Here is a 21,610-nt window from a genome sequence, read left to right as displayed (position 1 = left end):
TATTTAAGCTAATTATAGTAGTTCAAGGTGATAAGGAATATTATAATACAATATCAATTCATGTAGGTACATTCAATATATTTTAGTATTTTACGAAATTCATATATCTTAAACTCGAAAATATGTAATAATTATATTATAATATCGGTGTTATAATAATATTATGTTAATTATTATAAATTGACATAATATTGCATGAACTTTATATGTTTTTTTACTATTTTAGAACTGCAGTACCTATGTATATCATACTTACAACTTACCTAATAATAAGTATCTAATAAGTAATTATAATGAGTTCACTTCGTGTAAACATATCGTGATTAGGTTTACCTATAAATTATACGTCATGTATACGCCATACGCGTGTATCGACAGTCGAGACATCATCATTCATAGGTCATATTTGCATACATAATAATTTTAAAACGTAAAGGTTTCATCATGTAGATCACGTTATATAATCTATAATAATATTTTAACAATATCGTAATACATATAAATAATAATAATACAATACACCGAATGGGCGGTGTTTAAACATTTTATAAAATGTTTGCTCGCTTCAGTATTTACTGTTCGACCACGTTTCAAATTTCAATAACAGCCAAGCCCGAGGACCCTATAGGTATAATACATATGTGTCGTTTTGAACTCCGAAATCTGATGAAAATCACCGTGGAACCTGAAATCCCGGCAGTCTCCGGGCGGGGATGATCGACTATCAACCATAAAAACGAGACAGATGCGCGCCTGCATGGCGTGATATATAATATGTGTGTGTATTTAGCTACCTAGGACCACGACGACAGAATTACTAGTCCCGATGATCAAAATATTAATACAAATAAATGTATTTATCGGACTATCGGAGTACCTATTTATTGGATGAATCCCCTCCGATCCTTATAAATTATAATATTATTTATTTTAATGGATTTGAGGGTCCTTTTGTGCATGCCGGTGACGCATTCTAATATAATACTCGTATTATATTGCAGAGTGTTCGTTCGATACTTCGATTGTTAATAGCACGCGGCGTAAATGTCGATGGTAGTGTGTAGGTGGGGCAGGGGTTACGACCCGGGAACGAGATGAAAATAGAAACGTCACCAAGGATCCCGGTATTGTGCGTGGAAAAATTAAAATCGGCGCGTGATCGATACAATCGTCGGACTTTCTCCGTTCTGATGACTGATTGAGCAGGGCTCAATCCAGGAGCCCCCCTAAGTATATGTACGATAATTCCTTTTCAGTATGTATAGACGTATTCTGGTATTTACGTTTATAGTACATACATATTGTAGAGGTTACCCACCCAGAGGTAGGTAGTTTGCGAGATCAAATAAATCTTTTGCGGTCACATACTCGCATGTGTCTAGGCGATATATTATTTTTTTTATTATGTAACCTGCCAGTTTCGTTTTGAAGGCTGGCTATGCCGAATGGCACACATATAAAATAGGTATCTAATAACTAATAATATTATATATTTTACATTTTTCACATGACGTTTTCCTCCGATGTCTAATACAGGAATGTTTCAAAGCGATCACTAGCCGTTGATATTTGAATAAGACAATTATTATTAATGAACAACTGAAATTGTGTACCTAAAGAACTTATAGTAGGTACCTATCATTTCTTATATCACTGTAACGAGACAGTCACGAGATAAAACGAAATTAAAATTGAGTATTTACACTTGGGTAGGTGCAAATTTGGTACTCATAAAAAGTACATATCAGCAGTTTTGTTACTTTTTGTGTTTTATCATGTTTGATTATTACGAGATGTAAATTTCATCATGTTTTATTTTATATTATTTAGCATTTTTAAACGTAGGTATAAGCACAATTAAAAAAATAATTCCAAGTCTATCTCCTAATATTTGTCTAAAACACTAAATCTCCGGCTATGGCGGGAAGGTATACCTTTTAATTTGGATGATCGTCGAGTCACTTCAAAGTTCAATTAGCCATTAAGACAGACTTATAAGTTATAACTTATAAGCGACTTCAGTCATATTAAACGAGTCTGGATCCTTACACTTATGATTCATTTATTCATTGAATTTCTTACACAGACTTTACCCGGACTTGGAGACCGGCAGTCACCCGAGCAATCGTCATACCAGAAATCGTTACTTTTTTACAACCATACCGAGTGCGAGTGCCAGTCAAGAACCGACGACTTGATGCCCAGAGATACGATGCCGACTGCCTCCATGGTTGCCCCGGATCAGCCAGTACCATTCAGGCACAGACCAGAAAAAAATAATCAGAACAGGTAAATTAAAGATTGTATTATAGTAATATAAATATGCGTCAACTAATTACCTGCAGTTTGTACAATATTGTACAGCTTAGTGAATTTAGGATTGCATTTAAAATAGCCATCACGCGAGATTAATGTACTCATATTGGCGTATGTAGGTATCTTTACCCATAGGTGCACCAGCTAGAGTTAAATTTTGAGGGGTGCTAAATTTTTCAAACTGTACACACAGACAAAGGTGGAAATAGCGGGGGATCATTCCCTGGGCTTGAAATTTTAGCGGGAGTAATTTTTTTACAAGTCTATGTTAAGTTATTTGGTGTTAATATTAGTATTAAACTATTTTTCTTATTTAACATTTAAGTACCTATGCTCACAAAGAAATCAAAAAATTTTAAAGTTTAAAATTAAATCCCACACAGAATTCGAATAAATATTTTAATATTATTGGAATTTAAATATTTAAAATTAATAGTTGATAGTTAATGCAATTCCTATATTCATTTTTATGTTCTAACCAAAAAATTAGTAAATGATTCCTAAATATTCAAATAAATCAATTTAATTGTGCTAATTTGGCTTATTATTAGAAAACAATTGTAGGAAAGTGTAATTGAGTCTTGGTCTATGATTAGGTGTAATTTTAATGTTTTCCTCGGCGTAAAAAATCCTAGTTCCACCCTTGACATAGCACAATAGCACATAGGTACCTATTACTACCCTATAACCATAAGATGGTTTTTAAGTAATTTTTTATTTTATCTTTAACTTAAATATGTGTTATAGCCTATTATCATTGCACTATAGCTAATACAGCGGTTCCCAACCATTTTATGTCCACGTACCACTTACACATTTCTCCTAACCACTTGACCAAATAAGTTTTTTTTTACACTTATCAACAAAAATAATGTAAAGGTAATAATATTTTAGCTGTTTAAAAAATGGTCTTCTCTTAAGTACCAAATACGAGTTTTCTCACCACAGGTTGGGAACCGTTGCACTTATAATTCCACTTGGTTGTCAATAAGTATTAATTTGATGCGATGTTTAAGGTATTTGGCACCTACCTAGCACCTACTCTAAAATTATAAAAATAGATCTTATATTCATATCACATATCCATGCGACCATGCTATATTATTATTACAGAATTATCATACAGAACACTATTCAACTATTGACATTTAACAGTCACAGTTTATAGTGTGTAAAGTGTATGAATACTACTAAGTCCTAGTTACATATTTAATGTTGAAAAATTATTATTAGATATTTAAACAGAATAATTTATAAATATAATTTCTGAATATTTAAGTAAAAATGGAATTTAAATTAAAAATAATAGGTATACAAACTTCATACTTTAAAAAACAATATAAAATATATATGATGAAAAATTTGACTCAATTTATCTTAGTTCTAATATGAGACTCGGTAGTACTTAGTAGTTAGCCTTAGCAGTCCCTAGCGCCCCTCCTCCTATGTACGCCTATGGGTATTTTAACATTTTTATACTTTTTGTTCTTGGAGATTGAAAATCTAAGGTAAATGTTTAGTTAGTTGATGAATGGTAACTAAAAATACTAAGCAAAGAAATAAAATAGATTGTTTAAATGAAACAACGTAAACCTAACCTTTGTGACTAATGGACAATGGTGCATGTGCTCGCCATCAACTAACCATCTGCCTAAGTGTATGTCAATTATCTAATACAATAATCAATAATTGAATAATTGTTGTTATATAATATAGTTGCAAGTGCCCCACGGAATACACTGTACGTTATTCAACCAACGGTTCATGTTCGTGTGACTGTTTCGACAAACAACGAGAATGCATCCGATACAAGAAAGGCAACGTGTATTTTAACCATCACGATAAGTAGTACGTAATGTTTATTCTACACACATTTTATTTACTTTAGCCTTTAGGCACTATATTAACTTCATTAGTATATTAGAGATAATATTATAAATAAAATATCATTCAATTTCAGAAAAATTATTTACTAAAATCAATTATTATTACATAATTAAATAATTCAATAAAAAAGTTTAAACAAATTTAAACATTGTTTTTTTGTCCAACAGCTGCATTACATCGGGTCAGTGTTTGTTGCCAATGTGTGAGTATGGTGTTTACTCTACCAGAACCGGACGTTGCCCAAAACAATTTGAGACTCTATATTCATTAAATAAAAAACATTTCTTCTAAGTACCTCTAATCATACTTGAGACTTGTAGTTTGTTTTATAGAAACATAATATATATTCCTTCACATACACAATATACTTATAATATAAAGGTATGTGTGTATATGTATATAAATATATAATACAATATCTACCTAATAATGTGTTCAGTGATGTGTTCGCATTTTTGTTTAGTTTGTAACTTATTACAACTTTTTTAAGTGTATAATTAATAAATAAACATAATAAATGTTAAAAGTCACTCTTAGTGATATGTATTTATATGATTTGTACATTTTTATTTATTTAATATTTTGTCATTAGTTATTTTATTTTCAATTTTGTATTAATAAAGCTTTAAAAAAACTGTAATTCCATACATATTAATATGTACCAGATTGCTAATTTATTATGTTATATAGATTAAAATTAAATTTTTTTATGTTTAATGCATTGATACGTACAAGAAACAAGTACAATATTAGTAAATATATTATAAACTCTACTATAAAAATTTAAATATTAACATAAGGCCATCATTATTAATTATATAACTTTAAACGTTTTATTATCATTATGTTTTTATATTTTAATGATATTTTTTATATGGTTATAAATATTTTTAATTAGTTGGTCTCATAAGGATATAAAACTAAAAAAAAAAAATAATAATATGATACATGTAATGACTTATAAAAAATGCTTTACACTTAGCTAGTACATTTTAAAGGTATTACAGGTGTCTATTACAGTATACAGATGCACTTAACTATTAAATTTTTGTAAAATTTGAAAAAGCATTGTCTAATTATTTTATACAATAGTCATATTATTTGTACATTAAGATCACACTAAATTTTTGTTATTAATTTATAAATAAAGATAATATATACTTATTGAGTGATCATTAATCAATATTATTATCTTAACATTATTGTTTACTAATGTTTCATTATAACTTTTTCCAAATAATCCTTTTACCAAGATTTAGCTGAATAATTGGTTGTTAACCAAAGAATGTCCTGTGTATACACAATACACAATATTAAACAGTAGTTATAATTAACGACCACTGATTTGTTATTATAATTATCTCGTTAAATATGAATTAATATCACCAAGCCACCAAGCTCTGGTAACCAATCCAATAACTAAGAACCAACATTCTAAAAGTCAACGTGATTATGGTTGTTAAACATGGCATAATAGTTTACTGTTGGTGAAATTTAACATAGGTACATTTTTTTTAGAATATACCTAGTTTCTTTTAAAATATATATTTACATAACAAAATGTCTAGTAAATTTAACCAATAATATGAAAACACAGATGATCATTTATTATTTAAAAAAAAAATGACATTCTGTATATTATAATCTAATAGCAAGTGTAATTTTTAAAGAATAGATTACACCACGGATATCTTAAAAATATAATTTAACAAACTTAAAATTTATTTTTTAACAAAAAAAAATAAAAATAAATATATGAACATAGATCAATTTAACAGTAAATAATGTGTTCTAAAATATATATTCACTTAAAAATTATCTGTTTTAATAATACAAATAGTATGTAAAATTGTATGTATAAATGATTTATAAATATAGTTAAGTAAAAAAAATCACACATTTAAAATTTAGATAATCTAAATTATTAAAAATATAGTATTCATATCAAAACAGGGTTTAGATGATTTTTGGGTAAAAAAATTATGATATACAATTTAAAAAAATACTTTATCATAATACACACAAGTGCAAAATCAAAAGGAATGTTTACTATAGTTAAAATGTTAAGCATACTCAAATATTTTAAATATACCCAAAAGATTAAAGAATAATAAAATAAAAACCTAAAATGGTAGTCAATAATTACTGTATAAAATATTTTGATGTGGTAATTCAAATATTATAAAAACAAATTTCAATGAACGGTTCAATTTTATTTAGTGGTTTTTACCTGATTCTATCTACTTTAATATCTAAGAATGTGTAGATAATTTAATATGAAAATGGGTCAATATTTGTTTTATATATGTTTAATGGAATTTTTTTAAAACTGTATATTCATTTTAAAATCTATTTCATGTCATTTATAAACCGTTTTAAATGCATACAAAATATTACTTTCCCATAACACAGTCTTGTAACCACTCATCGGTCATTTCATCCAATTCTCTTACTTCATACACCCTAGTCAAGTTGGCTTCACGTTGTAACGCCATTTTAGTGCCTGCATACATTATTTGCAATTCCATATGACTATCTAAAGTAAATAACAAATGTTAAGAGATAATAAATTTCATTATAAACTATAATAAAGTACCTCTCGGGGTGAAATAAATGAAGCACATTGGGAATGACACTCGTCCATCTCCGTGTTCCATTTTACAGCAATAAATAATATAACGTGGCTGATGACCAGGTAAAATTTCTCTTAGTTCTTCAAGAGTAACATCATCCAACATTTCATCTACACATACTTGTTGTTTTTCTCTATCTACTTTCACTATTAACAAAATATAAAACCAAATAAGATTAATCTTTAAAATCAAAAATGTATATCGATATTGAAAATGGCTTACTTATAAGAGCAGCATTTTTGGTTGTTTTACGGAACCGAAACTTTCTCAATGTTTCCTTAACATCGTCGCCAATATCACACACCTTAGTACCCTGTAAACACAAAATAATGAAATACAATAGCATCATATCATAAATAAATGTATTTAACTAGTAGGTAATAAGATACATTTTGATTTTATAAGTATGAGATTCCTTATCTGAAGGGACATGCGTGGGTTTTTTAAACAAATATACATATTCAATTTTATAGTTATTCAAACGTAACTATGTTTATGACTTGTTACATTTAAATAAATTGTACAACTATTAGTTTCAAGTTTAACTTAACATGTGTCTGACAAAACATTTGTGAAATTAATTTTGTTTGAAATATGATTCTTTTATTTGGCTAATGGTATATGATATGGTTAGTGTCATATTGCAAAAATGTTTGCACAATATGTAAAATGCAATAATAGGTATAGCATGTTTATTGATTTGTATAACATTCATAGGTATTAAGTATTAACGATTCAAAAATCGTAGATATAAATAATAGGTTCTACCAATGGTTATTGGTAACCCATGTATGTTTTCATGGAATTTTAAAAATAATAAAAAATATGGACAAAATTTGTATTATAATAAATCATTGTTTCAAATATAATGCTTACCATTTTACCACAAAAATAGGTACCTAGTTAAACAGTTCAAGTCTCCAGGACCTGAGCGCACGTATACAAATCACAATTACAGAACAATCAACAGAGTACAGACGCAATATTGTCAACAATTAAAACTATAGATAGGTACTAACTACTAGAACGAATATTGAAAATATTTAATTAAAATTTACGTTCTGTTATCAGTATTTGATAAGAAAATTCAGGGGTTCACAAAAATCCATTGCTATTTGTTAATTTGTACTGTAAATTGCCTATCTTAATCCTGAAAATCTATAGCTAACGTTAAATTGTGTGTTTTCTGATTGCCTACACTATTACAAAATATTATAATAAATTGCTATTCGATTGATCCATTACTTACTTATCTGAGTGTAATAAGACTCTATCGTTGTTGTTCTATTTCTTTGTTTAAGAATTGCTCATCTCTAGAGGGAAATATGTACATCCGTTGCTCAATTTATTTTTCATTAGTTTATTACGTATCCAATTCTCGAAAAAAAATTCTGCTGTAGTAGAGTTTAATTTTATATTTTATCATCTTCGTGCATTTAGAGTAAAATAGCGCTTTTAACAAAAATATTTTTATCGTTCTTAACTATATATTTATACATTATTTTAGATTCTGTGATGAGCGACAATGTTGAAATAATAATGAAAAATGATTTTATATTTTTACAATTTTAAAATTGTAAAATGTTATTTTTATTTTATTCCGTTTGTCCCTGCGTATACGTAAAATTGCGTACTACTTAGAAAGTGAGGGACTTGAAATTATTTTTAACCCTTTCAGTCCCAGACTTAATTATACATCGTTTTTTATTTTTTTTTTTGTTTTTTCATATAAAACTAACTTGTTTAAAATAAAAATTAATTTTTTAATTTTTTTTTTTTTTAAATTAAAAAAGTTACGGAAGTGTCCACTTTAAGAGACACTGGGTCCAAATGGTTGTAGAATAATAATAATTGCTATACTGAGAATAAAACGAAAAACTATTTATTTTTAACATTACATATTATAAAATAATAACAATCAACTTTTATAATCGTAAATAACATTATTAACAGTTTTAAAAATTTAAAATAAAATAAAATGTTACAACTCATAACAACCTTTTAATAATAATAAAAAACTGAAAAATTAATAAAATAAAATTTTTTCTGTAGAACAAAACATTAGACATTAAAAATTTAAAAAGAATAAAATATACATTTGATAATTATTATTTTTGGTGGTATTTTAAGAAACAGTTACTTGTTTTGTCTAAACATAAATGAACGTTACACTTGATGCAAAACACGTGAGTTTTCCTACCTTTTTTCACACAATTTTGGTTCTTACACCTTGATGGAAAATTTTTTTCGTCAAATCCAGGTAAATGGTCAACTTGATCGAAGCGAACGTCATCTGGTTGACGAGTAGAGTCAACTTTTGCAGCTTTAGAAGTTGGTTCGTCTTCATTTCCATTATTTCGTGGTCGCCCTTTTCTTTTGGGTGTTAATGGCTTGCCTACTCGAATTAAATTTTCTGCTAAATCCATTCTAAAGTGTAAGAGGTCTTTTATATTTTTTTTCGGTATTTTAAAATGTTCTGCGTCCTTTAAGTATTGTAGCCAACAGTTAGTTACAATCAAATCCACAGCGTGGACAATCATCCTCATGGTCCATTTTCTAGATCGAATAAATGTCCTATAATAGCTGATCAATTGATCGACCTTATCAACACCACCCATCGATTGATTATATAGTGCTACGATTTCAGGTCTTTCGACATCAATATAAGATTTTGTCTTTTTGTCCCAACGTTGAATAGTTTCCGAGTTTCCCGATCCAACAAAGTTTGAAACCAAAGTTACTGCTCGCGTGTCAAACCATTTGACTAAACACAAATTACAATTTTCCATGTTTGTACAAATTTCATACGCAGTTCCCCTGCCCATTCGGGATAATTGTTTGTCAGACAAAAGTGGAGGTTTTGCAAATCGGTTTGTTCTTACAGTCCCAACAGCATAAATTTGTTTTTGGGTTAATTGCTCCATCAAATTAAAAGTAGAAAAAAAGTTGTCAAAAAATAAAAAATGTTTTTTTTTTTCTACATATTTTGTCAAATGCAAAACCACACTTGCTCCCAGTCCAAATTTTTTCAGCATACATTGGTCTATCTCTGTCGTATTACCTTGGTACAGAAGAATATTATAAACCATGCCACTAGAACCACAAAGAAGAAATGCTTTTATGCCCCAAGGACATGGTTTTCCTTTGACATACTGTTTCATTTGTAAATGACCTTTGAACGGTATCATCTGTTCGTCAACACTCAGATTTCTTTCTTTGGGTATTGACTTAATTTTTTTGTTAATCGCGTCATAAATAGGTCGAACTTTAATAAATTTGTCCGTGTTATCGCGAGGAATATTGTTATTATCAATTAAATGAAAATTTGATCGTAATGAAAAAAATCGGTTTCGTGGCATACTATCCCTTATAAGTTTAACTTGGTAATAATCTTCCCAGTACAGTCGAATTCGAGGGTATTTTAGGCAACCCATTATAATATGTACACCAATAAATCTTTTTATTTCAGATGCATCAGTTGGTTTAAATCGACTATTTTGTCTCTGTACAGAATATAAATTAGTAAAATAAGCCATATTTGAAAAATCTGTGTCATCGAGATATTCTGCGAAATAATCTAATAAACTAGGCATTTCTGTGGGATATATTATGTTTTCTAAATCATCTAAATTAATGTTTGGTTGTTTGAAAGGGCTTGTCTGCCATTTAATTTGATTTTTATTAGAAAAAACAAATGGTTCGGGTGATTGTAAATTAAATTCTAACTGTTCCGGCAAAATTAAATCATGTTCTGTATAATCTTCCCACTGATCAAACTGCTCAAGTAAATTATCTAGCTCTTCATTCTGAAAATTATCTACTATTTCCTCATCAGATTCGTCAATATCAGATACGGTTCCGTCACCAAGTAAATTTAAAATATCTCTTTCACTCAAACCATTTGCCATTATAAAAATATTTGTATAATTTTCAATATTATATTATTAGTATATATGATATTACCTATTATATGACAACAATTTATACATACACCGTGAAGAAATATATTATATTCTGTGGCCTGTTTGAAATGTATAATAAATAAACAAAGTACACGTTCAGCCGTTTGGCGCATAAATGCACGATGTGCATTGTGAATTGTGATACGCCCGCGGCACGTGCTTGTATCACACTTCACGACAGGCATAGGGGCCCGGTGTCTACTTAAAGAGACATGCGCCTAAACAGCTGTTTCTCACTATCCGATAAGAATTTAGCGTTAGAAACTGTTATAACATTATTCTTTATATGTTAGCCATGGAAGAAAAAATAACACGATGTGTAAATTCTTATAAACGACAAGTTATACACAATAAGAATACTCGAAACATCGATTATTTTCATTGCCAAATGTCGTCAAATATAACCGTTGATAAAATTGTTTATATTGACTATGTACCAAAATAGATATTTTTATTCTATTCTACATACAATTATTAACAAGAATAACCCTATATCACATTAGTTTAAAAGATTACGCTTTTGTTATGAATTATTTAAGTCGATGTCTCTTAAAGTAGACAAGGGGACTGAAAGGGTTAANTTATACATCGTTTTTTATTTTTTTTTTTGTTTTTTCATATAAAACTAACTTGTTTAAAATAAAAATTAATTTTTTAATTTTTTTTTTTTTTAAATTAAAAAAGTTACGGAAGTGTCCACTTTAAGAGACACTGGGTCCAAATGGTTGTAGAATAATAATAATTGCTATACTGAGAATAAAACGAAAAACTATTTATTTTTAACATTACATATTATAAAATAATAACAATCAACTTTTATAATCGTAAATAACATTATTAACAGTTTTAAAAATTTAAAATAAAATAAAATGTTACAACTCATAACAACCTTTTAATAATAATAAAAAACTGAAAAATTAATAAAATAAAATTTTTTCTGTAGAACAAAACATTAGACATTAAAAATTTAAAAAGAATAAAATATACATTTGATAATTATTATTTTTGGTGGTATTTTAAGAAACAGTTACTTGTTTTGTCTAAACATAAATGAACGTTACACTTGATGCAAAACACGTGAGTTTTCCTACCTTTTTTCACACAATTTTGGTTCTTACACCTTGATGGAAAATTTTTTTCGTCAAATCCAGGTAAATGGTCAACTTGATCGAAGCGAACGTCATCTGGTTGACGAGTAGAGTCAACTTTTGCAGCTTTAGAAGTTGGTTCGTCTTCATTTCCATTATTTCGTGGTCGCCCTTTTCTTTTGGGTGTTAATGGCTTGCCTACTCGAATTAAATTTTCAGCTAAATCCATTCTAAAGTGTAAGAGGTCTTTTATATTTTTTTTCGGTATTTTAAAATGTTCTGCGTCCTTTAAGTATTGTAGCCAACAGTTAGTTACAATCAAATCCACAGCGTGGACAATCATCCTCATGGTCCATTTTCTAGATCGAATAAATGTCCTATAATAGCTGATCAATTGATCGACCTTATCAACACCACCCATCGATTGATTATATAGTGCTACGATTTCAGGTCTTTCGACATCAATATAAGATTTTGTCTTTTTGTCCCAACGTTGAATAGTTTCCGAGTTTCCCGATCCAACAAAGTTTGAAACCAAAGTTACTGCTCGCGTGTCAAACCATTTGACTAAACACAAATTACAATTTTCCATGTTTGTACAAATTTCATACGCAGTTCCCCTGCCCATTCGGGATAATTGTTTGTCAGACAAAAGTGGAGGTTTTGCAAATCGGTTTGTTCTTACAGTCCCAACAGCATAAATTTGTTTTTGGGTTAATTGCTCCATCAAATTAAAAGTAGAAAAAAAGTTGTCAAAAAATAAAAAATGTTTTTTTTTTTCTACATATTTTGTCAAATGCAAAACCACACTTGCTCCCAGTCCAAATTTTTTCAGCATACATTGGTCTATCTCTGTCGTATTACCTTGGTACAGAAGAATATTATAAACCATGCCACTAGAACCACAAAGAAGAAATGCTTTTATGCCCCAAGGACATGGTTTTCCTTTGACATACTGTTTCATTTGTAAATGACCTTTGAACGGTATCATCTGTTCGTCAACACTCAGATTTCTTTCTTTGGGTATTGACTTAATTTTTTTGTTAATCGCGTCATAAATAGGTCGAACTTTAATAAATTTGTCCGTGTTATCGCGAGGAATATTGTTATTATCAATTAAATGAAAATTTGATCGTAATGAAAAAAATCGGTTTCGTGGCATACTATCCCTTATAAGTTTAACTTGGTAATAATCTTCCCAGTACAGTCGAATTCGAGGGTATTTTAGGCAACCCATTATAATATGTACACCAATAAATCTTTTTATTTCAGATGCATCAGTTGGTTTAAATCGACTATTTTGTCTCTGTACAGAATATAAATTAGTAAAATAAGCCATATTTGAAAAATCTGTGTCATCGAGATATTCTGCGAAATAATCTAATAAACTAGGCATTTCTGTGGGATATATTATGTTTTCTAAATCATCTAAATTAATGTTTGGTTGTTTGAAAGGGCTTGTCTGCCATTTAATTTGATTTTTATTAGAAAAAACAAATGGTTCGGGTGATTGTAAATTAAATTCTAACTGTTCCGGCAAAATTAAATCATGTTCTGTATAATCTTCCCACTGATCAAACTGCTCAAGTAAATTATCTAGCTCTTCATTCTGAAAATTATCTACTATTTCCTCATCAGATTCGTCAATATCAGATACGGTTCCGTCACCAAGTAAATTTAAAATATCTCTTTCACTCAAACCATTTGCCATTATAAAAATATTTGTATAATTTTCAATATTATATTATTAGTATATATGATATTACCTATTATATGACAACAATTTATACATACACCGTGAAGAAATATATTATATTCTGTGGCCTGTTTGAAATGTATAATAAATAAACAAAGTACACGTTCAGCCGTTTGGCGCATAAATGCACGATGTGCATTGTGAATTGTGATACGCCCGCGGCACGTGCTTGTATCACACTTCACGACAGGCATAGGGGCCCGGTGTCTACTTAAAGAGACATGCGCCTAAACAGCTGTTTCTCACTATCCGATAAGAATTTAGCGTTAGAAACTGTTATAACATTATTCTTTATATGTTAGCCATGGAAGAAAAAATAACACGATGTGTAAATTCTTATAAACGACAAGTTATACACAATAAGAATACTCGAAACATCGATTATTTTCATTGCCAAATGTCGTCAAATATAACCGTTGATAAAATTGTTTATATTGACTATGTACCAAAATAGATATTTTTATTCTATTCTACATACAATTATTAACAAGAATAACCCTATATCACATTAGTTTAAAAGATTACGCTTTTGTTATGAATTATTTAAGTCGATGTCTCTTAAAGTAGACAAGGGGACTGAAAGGGTTAAAAAATCACCAAAATTGATGTGTAGCATTGTTAAATCGGTGGTTTTTGCCGAAATACTACGCTATCTATCGGTGAACTACGTTTTATGGCTATATTGTGTTTTTCAGACGGGTTTGGGAACCCTGCATTCCCTCATCAAATACTGCTAGCGGAAAATATGTCATTATTAATTTGGAATTGTGTTTATTATAGGTAATTTGTGTAACTCATATTTATACTCAAGGATTCCATACCAATTTAAAATCATTTGCAAAAAACTATATCTACCTTAAGAAATATCCACAACGATCTATGCAAAGTACAAACTATACTTGTACCTACTTAATTTGTTTAATAAGAGGTTAAATAAAATAATAATTAGGTAGATAAGCGATACTTTTTTTTACTTTATGATAAGGTTTTTACCAACATCACCTATCTTTACGTGAAAGCCTTAGGTAGTTATTACTTATTAGGTACACGACTATAGATAGTATATAAATAACTATTACTATAGGTAGTTAATCGTGGTTACCTACTGCGATTCCTTAGTATTGTGCTATTCTATTTAATAGTACATAATCACACCATTTTTTAGCAAATACATCAGTGACTGCACACTATTTATAGAATAATTTAATTTGACAACACATTAATGCCGAGCCCTGAGAAAATACTATAGGCACGTACATTTTTAAAATTTTTTTTTTGTTTCTTTAAATGCATTTGCCTACGGGCGCCCGTGCTCTCCTTTCACTGTATCAATATATTTTTCAGATTTTTTAGTTACGAAAAAAACTGCGTAAGTCGGTCTTGTTTTAAATTTGAAATCCTTAGCTATAAAAATTGAAAATTTAATAAATTTATAAAAATTTAAGAAAATGAAAATTTATAATGTTTGTAAACAGCTCAAAACAAGTCAACATTTTTTGAAAATTGTTTCAAGTATATAATATGAATTGATAAAATAAACATATGGTCTAAGTTTCAAGTATATATCTACAGTTATTCGTTTTTGAATTTCAATAAAATAAGATAATCGTTACATGAGAAATTTAGTGAATATAAAATGTTGTAAACATTTCAACTTCAAACTCTCAAAAAAATGTAATTTGACTTTCTGAAAGAATTTGTTTTGTTTGGTAAAAGAAGAAAACTTGTAAGGAATCTTGTATAATAATTTTTAAATATTAGATATGATAAGAACATTTTTTATGACTTTCTAACTTAAAATAATTTGCAAATTCTTATGATTTTTACGTATTCTGTCAAAATATAAAATTCATAAAAAATTATTGCGGACTTAAGCTCAACTTTTTTTAAAGGTTTTAATAACAATAACTTATGAGGAATCTTGTATTATATTTCCAAGTTTTTTGACATAGTTAACATATTTTTATAGATATTAATAGAAAAAAAAAAAAAAAATAATCAAAAATGTTATACTTCGTAAATAATTTAATTTTAGTCAAAATATTTTGAAAATTTTATGGTGTATAGAAAATGTTAACAAAAATATTCAGTGAAAATGTCATGTAACTATATGGTCAATTTTTTTTTACATTAACAATAAAAACCAAAATCTATTTTTTCAAAAATTGGGTTTGAGTAAATATTCCTGTTTGTCCATAATTTTTTGTTTGTTTTTCCAGTCACTTTTGAAAACTATTTTGAATTTTAAATTTTGACCTCCCGACGCACCAGCTAGATTCACTTTCCTACCAGAAAAGTTGCTGTTAAAGAAAATCTAATCACTTTTACAGCCACAACCCGTGATGACAGATACAAAAATAAAAACACACATAATTGTAAAATCAATACATTGGAGCAGCATAGGCAGTAGGCACATACAGTCAAAGATATTTTTTTTATTCAACTTTAGGATGACTAAAATAATCTTAATAAAATGAATGCTCTCTGCAGCAAGTAAAATAATTTTTATATTTATGATTTTAAGAAAAATTATTTTTAAGAAAAGCGAAGAAAATTCTGCACATTTGTGGTAAAACTAGGAAAAATATATACGAAATTATTAACTTAAAAATAGTTAAGGTAAAATTGTGTAGAGGTTGAATTAAAGTATTAAACAATAAATGTGGAGAAATGTAGAGAGATTTTATCGTTTTATGACGCACGAGGACGAACCAAATTAAAATGAAAAAAAATATAGCACGTCTAGAAAATTATAATATTTTACTGATAATTTAACTTTCAGGCCTACTCATTGTGTTTTTTCTTTAACGAAAAAATCTAAATAACATGCATTTTCCAGTTTAACATTTTGTTGTTGTTAATTTTTCCTATTTATAACTAGTTTTTTACTTTTAAGATCCCAATTACTAACTAAATCCAATTTACTACCAGAAACTAGCCTCACTGTTAAAGTTTCGTCTTTTTTTTCTTCTCTAAAAGGAGACTTCTCACGTCTATCAAAAAATTACGTTTTTGTAAAACCACTGCCTACATATTATATCCCTCGGTTATTATTATGTATGTATACTATAACTTGTTCTGCTAATAGTAACCAAATCAGATAGGTCTGCATAAAAAACATTTAAAATCATTTTTTTTTTAAATTTCAAATCATTCAAATTGACTGTGAAACATAAAAAAAATTTAAACAGTGTTTCACAAGATAAAAACTAATCTCTGAGATTCCATCAGCTCGTTTCGCTCCAATTACGGTCTTAAAAATGGAAAATGTAATTTCCCATCTTCTCAAAACATCTGTAACAACCTTGACATGTCACTGTTGTGATATATATAAAATAACTTATTAATTTGTGTTTAAAAAACTGTCCATCTCAATATAGGTATACTATAGCATATGAAGATATTTGAATGGTATAAGTTTCATTAATGTAAATACGTATGATGACTATGATGAGAAGTTATGTAGTCATGAAGATCAGTGGAAAAGTCAAATATGTTGATAGGTACTCCATATCTATTAGAATATTTGCAAAACGAAAAGATTTGATTTTTTTACTAGGTACCAACATACTACGTCACTGCAAGTGGGTCATTTGGAAATCTTGGAATAATGATATTATAATCGACGAACAAAGGTTTTCGGTGGGGACTGCATCTTGATTGACCAAGGTTTTTTAAGAAACAAAATTACCAAGAGCAAATTTAGTTACGGCCGAAATAATATAATTTATGATTTTTGTGTAACACTCTTTGAAAAGATATGTACCTACCTATTATCATTGATTATAAATACAAAATATTATAGTATTTATAATCAATGCTACTATGGACACATAATATGAGAAATAGTTTTTGTATATATTTTAATTTAATTGATATTTATTTATATAGATAGTACCTATATTGTTTATGCGTGTATGTTGATGCGGATATGTTTAACAAGAATGCTAACAATTATAACACAAATTATTTTGAACATAATTATAATCTTGAATTTGATTTATAAATTTTTGAAAAAATCGAATTTTAAACTTTTTTTTGTACATTTGTAGAAAAACAAAATTTTTTTGAACTCTTCCACAGTTTTGAGTTTACATTAGAATTTAATTATATTTTTTAAATATTTTGACTTACTTTTATAATAATTTATAGTATATGGTATGAAGTCGTTTTATCTTAAAAAAATGAAGTTGAAAGTGGTGTAAATGTTCGATTTATGCACGTATTTCTCTAATTTTAACGTCTAAACAATTTTTCAAATTTCTATCTGATTTGTCGATAGTGTAACTTCCATTCAATCAATCATTTTTTCAGATAGAAATTATTTACAAGTAAAAGTTATTAAAAAAAATAATGGAATTAAAATTACAAACAAATTGTTTTGCTGGGCATGAGTTGAAAAAAGTGCAAATCAGGTTTTAAAAAAACCTTAAGTCAAATCAAGGTGTGTTTTATTTTTCTAACCTATATCGTTAAACCCTACACATAAGCAGAGTATATATTGACGACATCTATATGCTTTATGCAGTTATTCCTAAAGTAAATACATTATAGGTACTCGAACATATACTGGTTTTGTTAGGTTATTAATTATTAACTATTATTATAATGTCACATTCATCGTGTTATAATATGAGATTGTGAGCTGCAGTATTTTGAATATATAAAGCAATACTCGTAGAGGTTCTATAGAGAAACGCGTGAGTTGAATACCACTTCTTAAAATAATTTACACTATCTAACTGTTGAAATATTTGTATATTTTCTTAAATTAAATAAGATTCATTCTTAATTTAAAAGAATTCACTCGCCGTACAAAGCAAAATACTAAAATTACATAAATACCACGTGGGTCGCTGTTTGGATTTGAATTTTGAATGTACCATACATCCACATTGTGCTGCAGTATACGAATAAATGTATATAATATCTACAGTTGGAAGTTTGCAAATACACAAAAATAAGAAAATCAGTCGATGAGAAATTGTTAATTTACAGGATAAGAAAGAGTTTAAAGGATTTACAATGGATAATGTCGTAAAAATTTGAACTTTAAAGTTTCAAACGCTCATAAAAAATTAATTCGACTTTCCATATGACTATTGTCTGCAGTAATGTATTTTTTTTTGTGGTAGAAAAACTTATATAGCTATACTAAAGAGCCTCATATTGAATTTTCAAATCTTACATATAAATATAAAAATAAAAATGGTTATTATAGGTACCTATATAGTTTCAGACTGAAAATAATTTGAGAATTTTTATAGGGCTTTATACTTTATTAAGTTTAATTTCGTCAGACAGGGGCTGTTTCGGTTCTGTCCGGTGTTAAAGAATTATATTTTAAGGTTCTGGTTCTAAATTGGGTATCATGAAAATAATATTGTAGAGTTTTAGTTATGATTTTGGTTCCTTAAAAATAATATTATGTGGTTGTGGTTCTTGTTTCGGATCAAAAAATAATAAAAGTCAACTAAACAGTAGAAAACGATGAGTGATGATTGATAACTGATAAGTGATAACATATGGAGAATTTTCTATGTCAAATAGGTCAATAAATAAACATATTAATAAATGATAATTATAATATGATATTGAAATATGTACATGTGTAAGCTTCTAATTTGTTCCTAAACCTTACTGTAAACGAACATAATTATTTCATCTTATATTAATTATTTCTTCTTACATCTTTTTTTGCTCTTTCTTTTTGATAAGTCATTAATTGATGTTATAACCATTTATGACAGTAGTATAAAATATAGACTTCTAGCACCGCCATAGCCATCGCCAAGCATCACTTCTTCGACTCACCGCTCAGCCATAGACCCCGCAACCGGTACTCCGTCACCAGCTTTACTTACTTACTTACATACTTTTTTATATTAATTTTGGCATTTTTATTCGATAAAAAATATTTTTTTTTATAAACTGTAGACTTTTTTTTTACTCATTTAGGTTTTTTTTATTTAATTAAGAATATTTTTTTAAAACTATACACTTATTAATTTAGGATTTTTTATTGAATTTTTTTTTATTGAACTTCTTTTCTAGATTTATTCTGCATTTTTTTAATCTAATTAGATAAAAATCTATGTTTGAGAAATTAATCTAAATTGAATAAATAAAAAAAAAAGATTCGATATTTAATAAAACGATAAAACTGGAATAAAAAAGACGATGAATTGTAAATTTTATTTCATTAAAAAGTCAAGTTGAGGACAAAAATCTATATTTTAACAGTCAAAATGTAATTTGAATAAAAAATATTCTTGATTAAATAAAAATCCCAAATTAAAAAAAAAATGTGATATTACTAAATGAACCTAAATTACTAAAAATGTAATATTAATAAAAACCAAAATGAATAAGAAATAGTCTATATTAAATAAAAAGTCTAATATAATAAAAAATTTAATAAAAATTCTCAATTAATAAAAAAATATAATACTTATAAAAAGCATAAATTAATATAAAATCTAAAATTAATAAAGAATATTCTGAATTGGATAAAATGCCTAAATTAATAAAAAAAAATGTTTATTAATAAATTAACTTAAATTAATAAAACATGTAATAATAAAAATCCATAATTAATAAAAAATGTAAATTAATAAAAAAATCTAAAATAAATAATAAATATCTTTAATTTAAAATCCAAGTTGAACAGAAATGTTTGATAGCAGGTTCAAATGTGAATAAAGATGGGCCGTCAAATTCTTAATTCCTGGATTAAAGTGTAGAGGGGGGGGGGCAACTTCACGCACGTAAAATTATTTGCAAAAGTTCGAGATTTTGGCGAATTTTGTCAACTTTAAATAAAAACATAATCTCATGCCTATGTATCTTTAATATTTTTAAACAAAAAAAATCTTAAATTACATAATAAATGTTCATATAGAGGTATATCCAAGACCGTAGCCAGGGGGGGGGGTGTCAAGGTATTGAATGTTCAACCAGAATTTTGTAGCGTACGTTTATTTTAATTATTTTACACTTCTATTGGTCAGTATGTTGATACGCGTGTATGGTGTTTATAATTTAGCACAAGATACGAAAGATATTTAGGTATTGGTAAATTAAATAGACGGTGTGGTAAACGAATCGGTACCATTATTTATTTATTTGTTAAAGTTTTGGGCTCGAGTACAACATACGAATACATAAATTAACAGTTAGTATTTAGTTAGATATAAAGAAAATATTAATATTACATTACTGAATTAGGTATATTAACATTTGCGATGAAATAATATGATACATGAAAAAAGGAATATATATAAATTTATAATTTTAGGGATGACGTTATGACAGGCTTTTTATATTGAATATGTCGACGTTTTCCAATCGATTGTATGTGCGTGCAGTGCGGTTAGGTTAGCCCATATGATTTTTTGGTGGTGTTTTATAGAGAAGGTAGGACAGGAACGATACCACTTGACCAGTATAATTGAGAGACGTGAAACTATACTACATCCAGAAGCTCAGAACAAGATATCATTCCGTTTACCAGTTTGGACACGAAGTAAATATTATTTATTTATAAAGGTATCGGTTATTTGAATTTCGGTCAACCTTTGAATATAAAATGTAACTCATCATAAGAGTCATATTGTGCATAGTTGTCAAAATATAAAACATTATGTAATTGATAATTCAAAAGGATATCTGAAATAAATCAAGTACCTTGAAATTATAGAACGTTGTCTGTGTTATTTTCATAATTATATTTACTAATTTATAATTTGTATTCCTTTGTAGTTTATATCATATTAAAATGTTAACTTATTAATATAGTTTAGAAGCAACGCATTATAGTATTTATACATTCAGATTGTGTCTGCAGCTTTAAATTATGTCACATGCCACTACTCAGCGCTTTAATACATAAGTATATATTTGTTATAAACATAGTCTCATATTTTATGCAATTACAAGACGTGTAACGTAGTGAAATAATGTTCTGTA

At 27.9% G+C, this 21,610-nt stretch overlaps 2 protein-coding genes across 2 annotated transcripts in view; one reads left to right on the top strand and one right to left on the bottom strand.

Moving 5' to 3' along the window:
- LOC111027343 overlaps positions 1 to 4,774 on the top strand; it is a 43,290-nt gene extending 38,516 nt beyond the window's left edge. Inside the window, exons 4-6 of the mRNA XM_022305708.1 lie at positions 2,087 to 2,289; positions 4,033 to 4,164; positions 4,371 to 4,774. Coding sequence (XP_022161400.1) covers positions 2,087 to 2,289; positions 4,033 to 4,164; positions 4,371 to 4,494 — 459 coding nt within the window. The 3' untranslated portion in view covers positions 4,495 to 4,774. The remainder of the gene's footprint in view (positions 1 to 2,086; positions 2,290 to 4,032; positions 4,165 to 4,370) is intronic.
- Positions 4,775 to 6,075: 1,301 nt separating this feature from the next.
- On the bottom strand, positions 6,076 to 7,884 carry LOC111027366 (glia maturation factor beta). The gene is made up of 4 exons (XM_022305735.1): positions 7,713 to 7,884; positions 7,059 to 7,149; positions 6,800 to 6,982; positions 6,076 to 6,739 (listed from the first exon to the last, which is right to left on the bottom strand). Exons 1-4 carry the CDS (start codon positions 7,713 to 7,715, stop codon positions 6,597 to 6,599), a joined length of 420 nt encoding a protein of 139 aa, XP_022161427.1. The 5' UTR covers positions 7,716 to 7,884; the 3' UTR covers positions 6,076 to 6,596.
- Between the last annotated feature and the right edge of the window lie 13,726 nt (positions 7,885 to 21,610).

This window comes from Myzus persicae, unplaced genomic scaffold, assembly GCF_001856785.1.
Source record: "Myzus persicae strain clone G006 unplaced genomic scaffold, MPER_G0061.0, whole genome shotgun sequence".
In the NCBI taxonomy this organism is placed as follows: domain Eukaryota; kingdom Metazoa; phylum Arthropoda; class Insecta; order Hemiptera; family Aphididae; genus Myzus; species Myzus persicae.
This window is presented reverse-complemented; position numbering and strand designations above follow the sequence as displayed.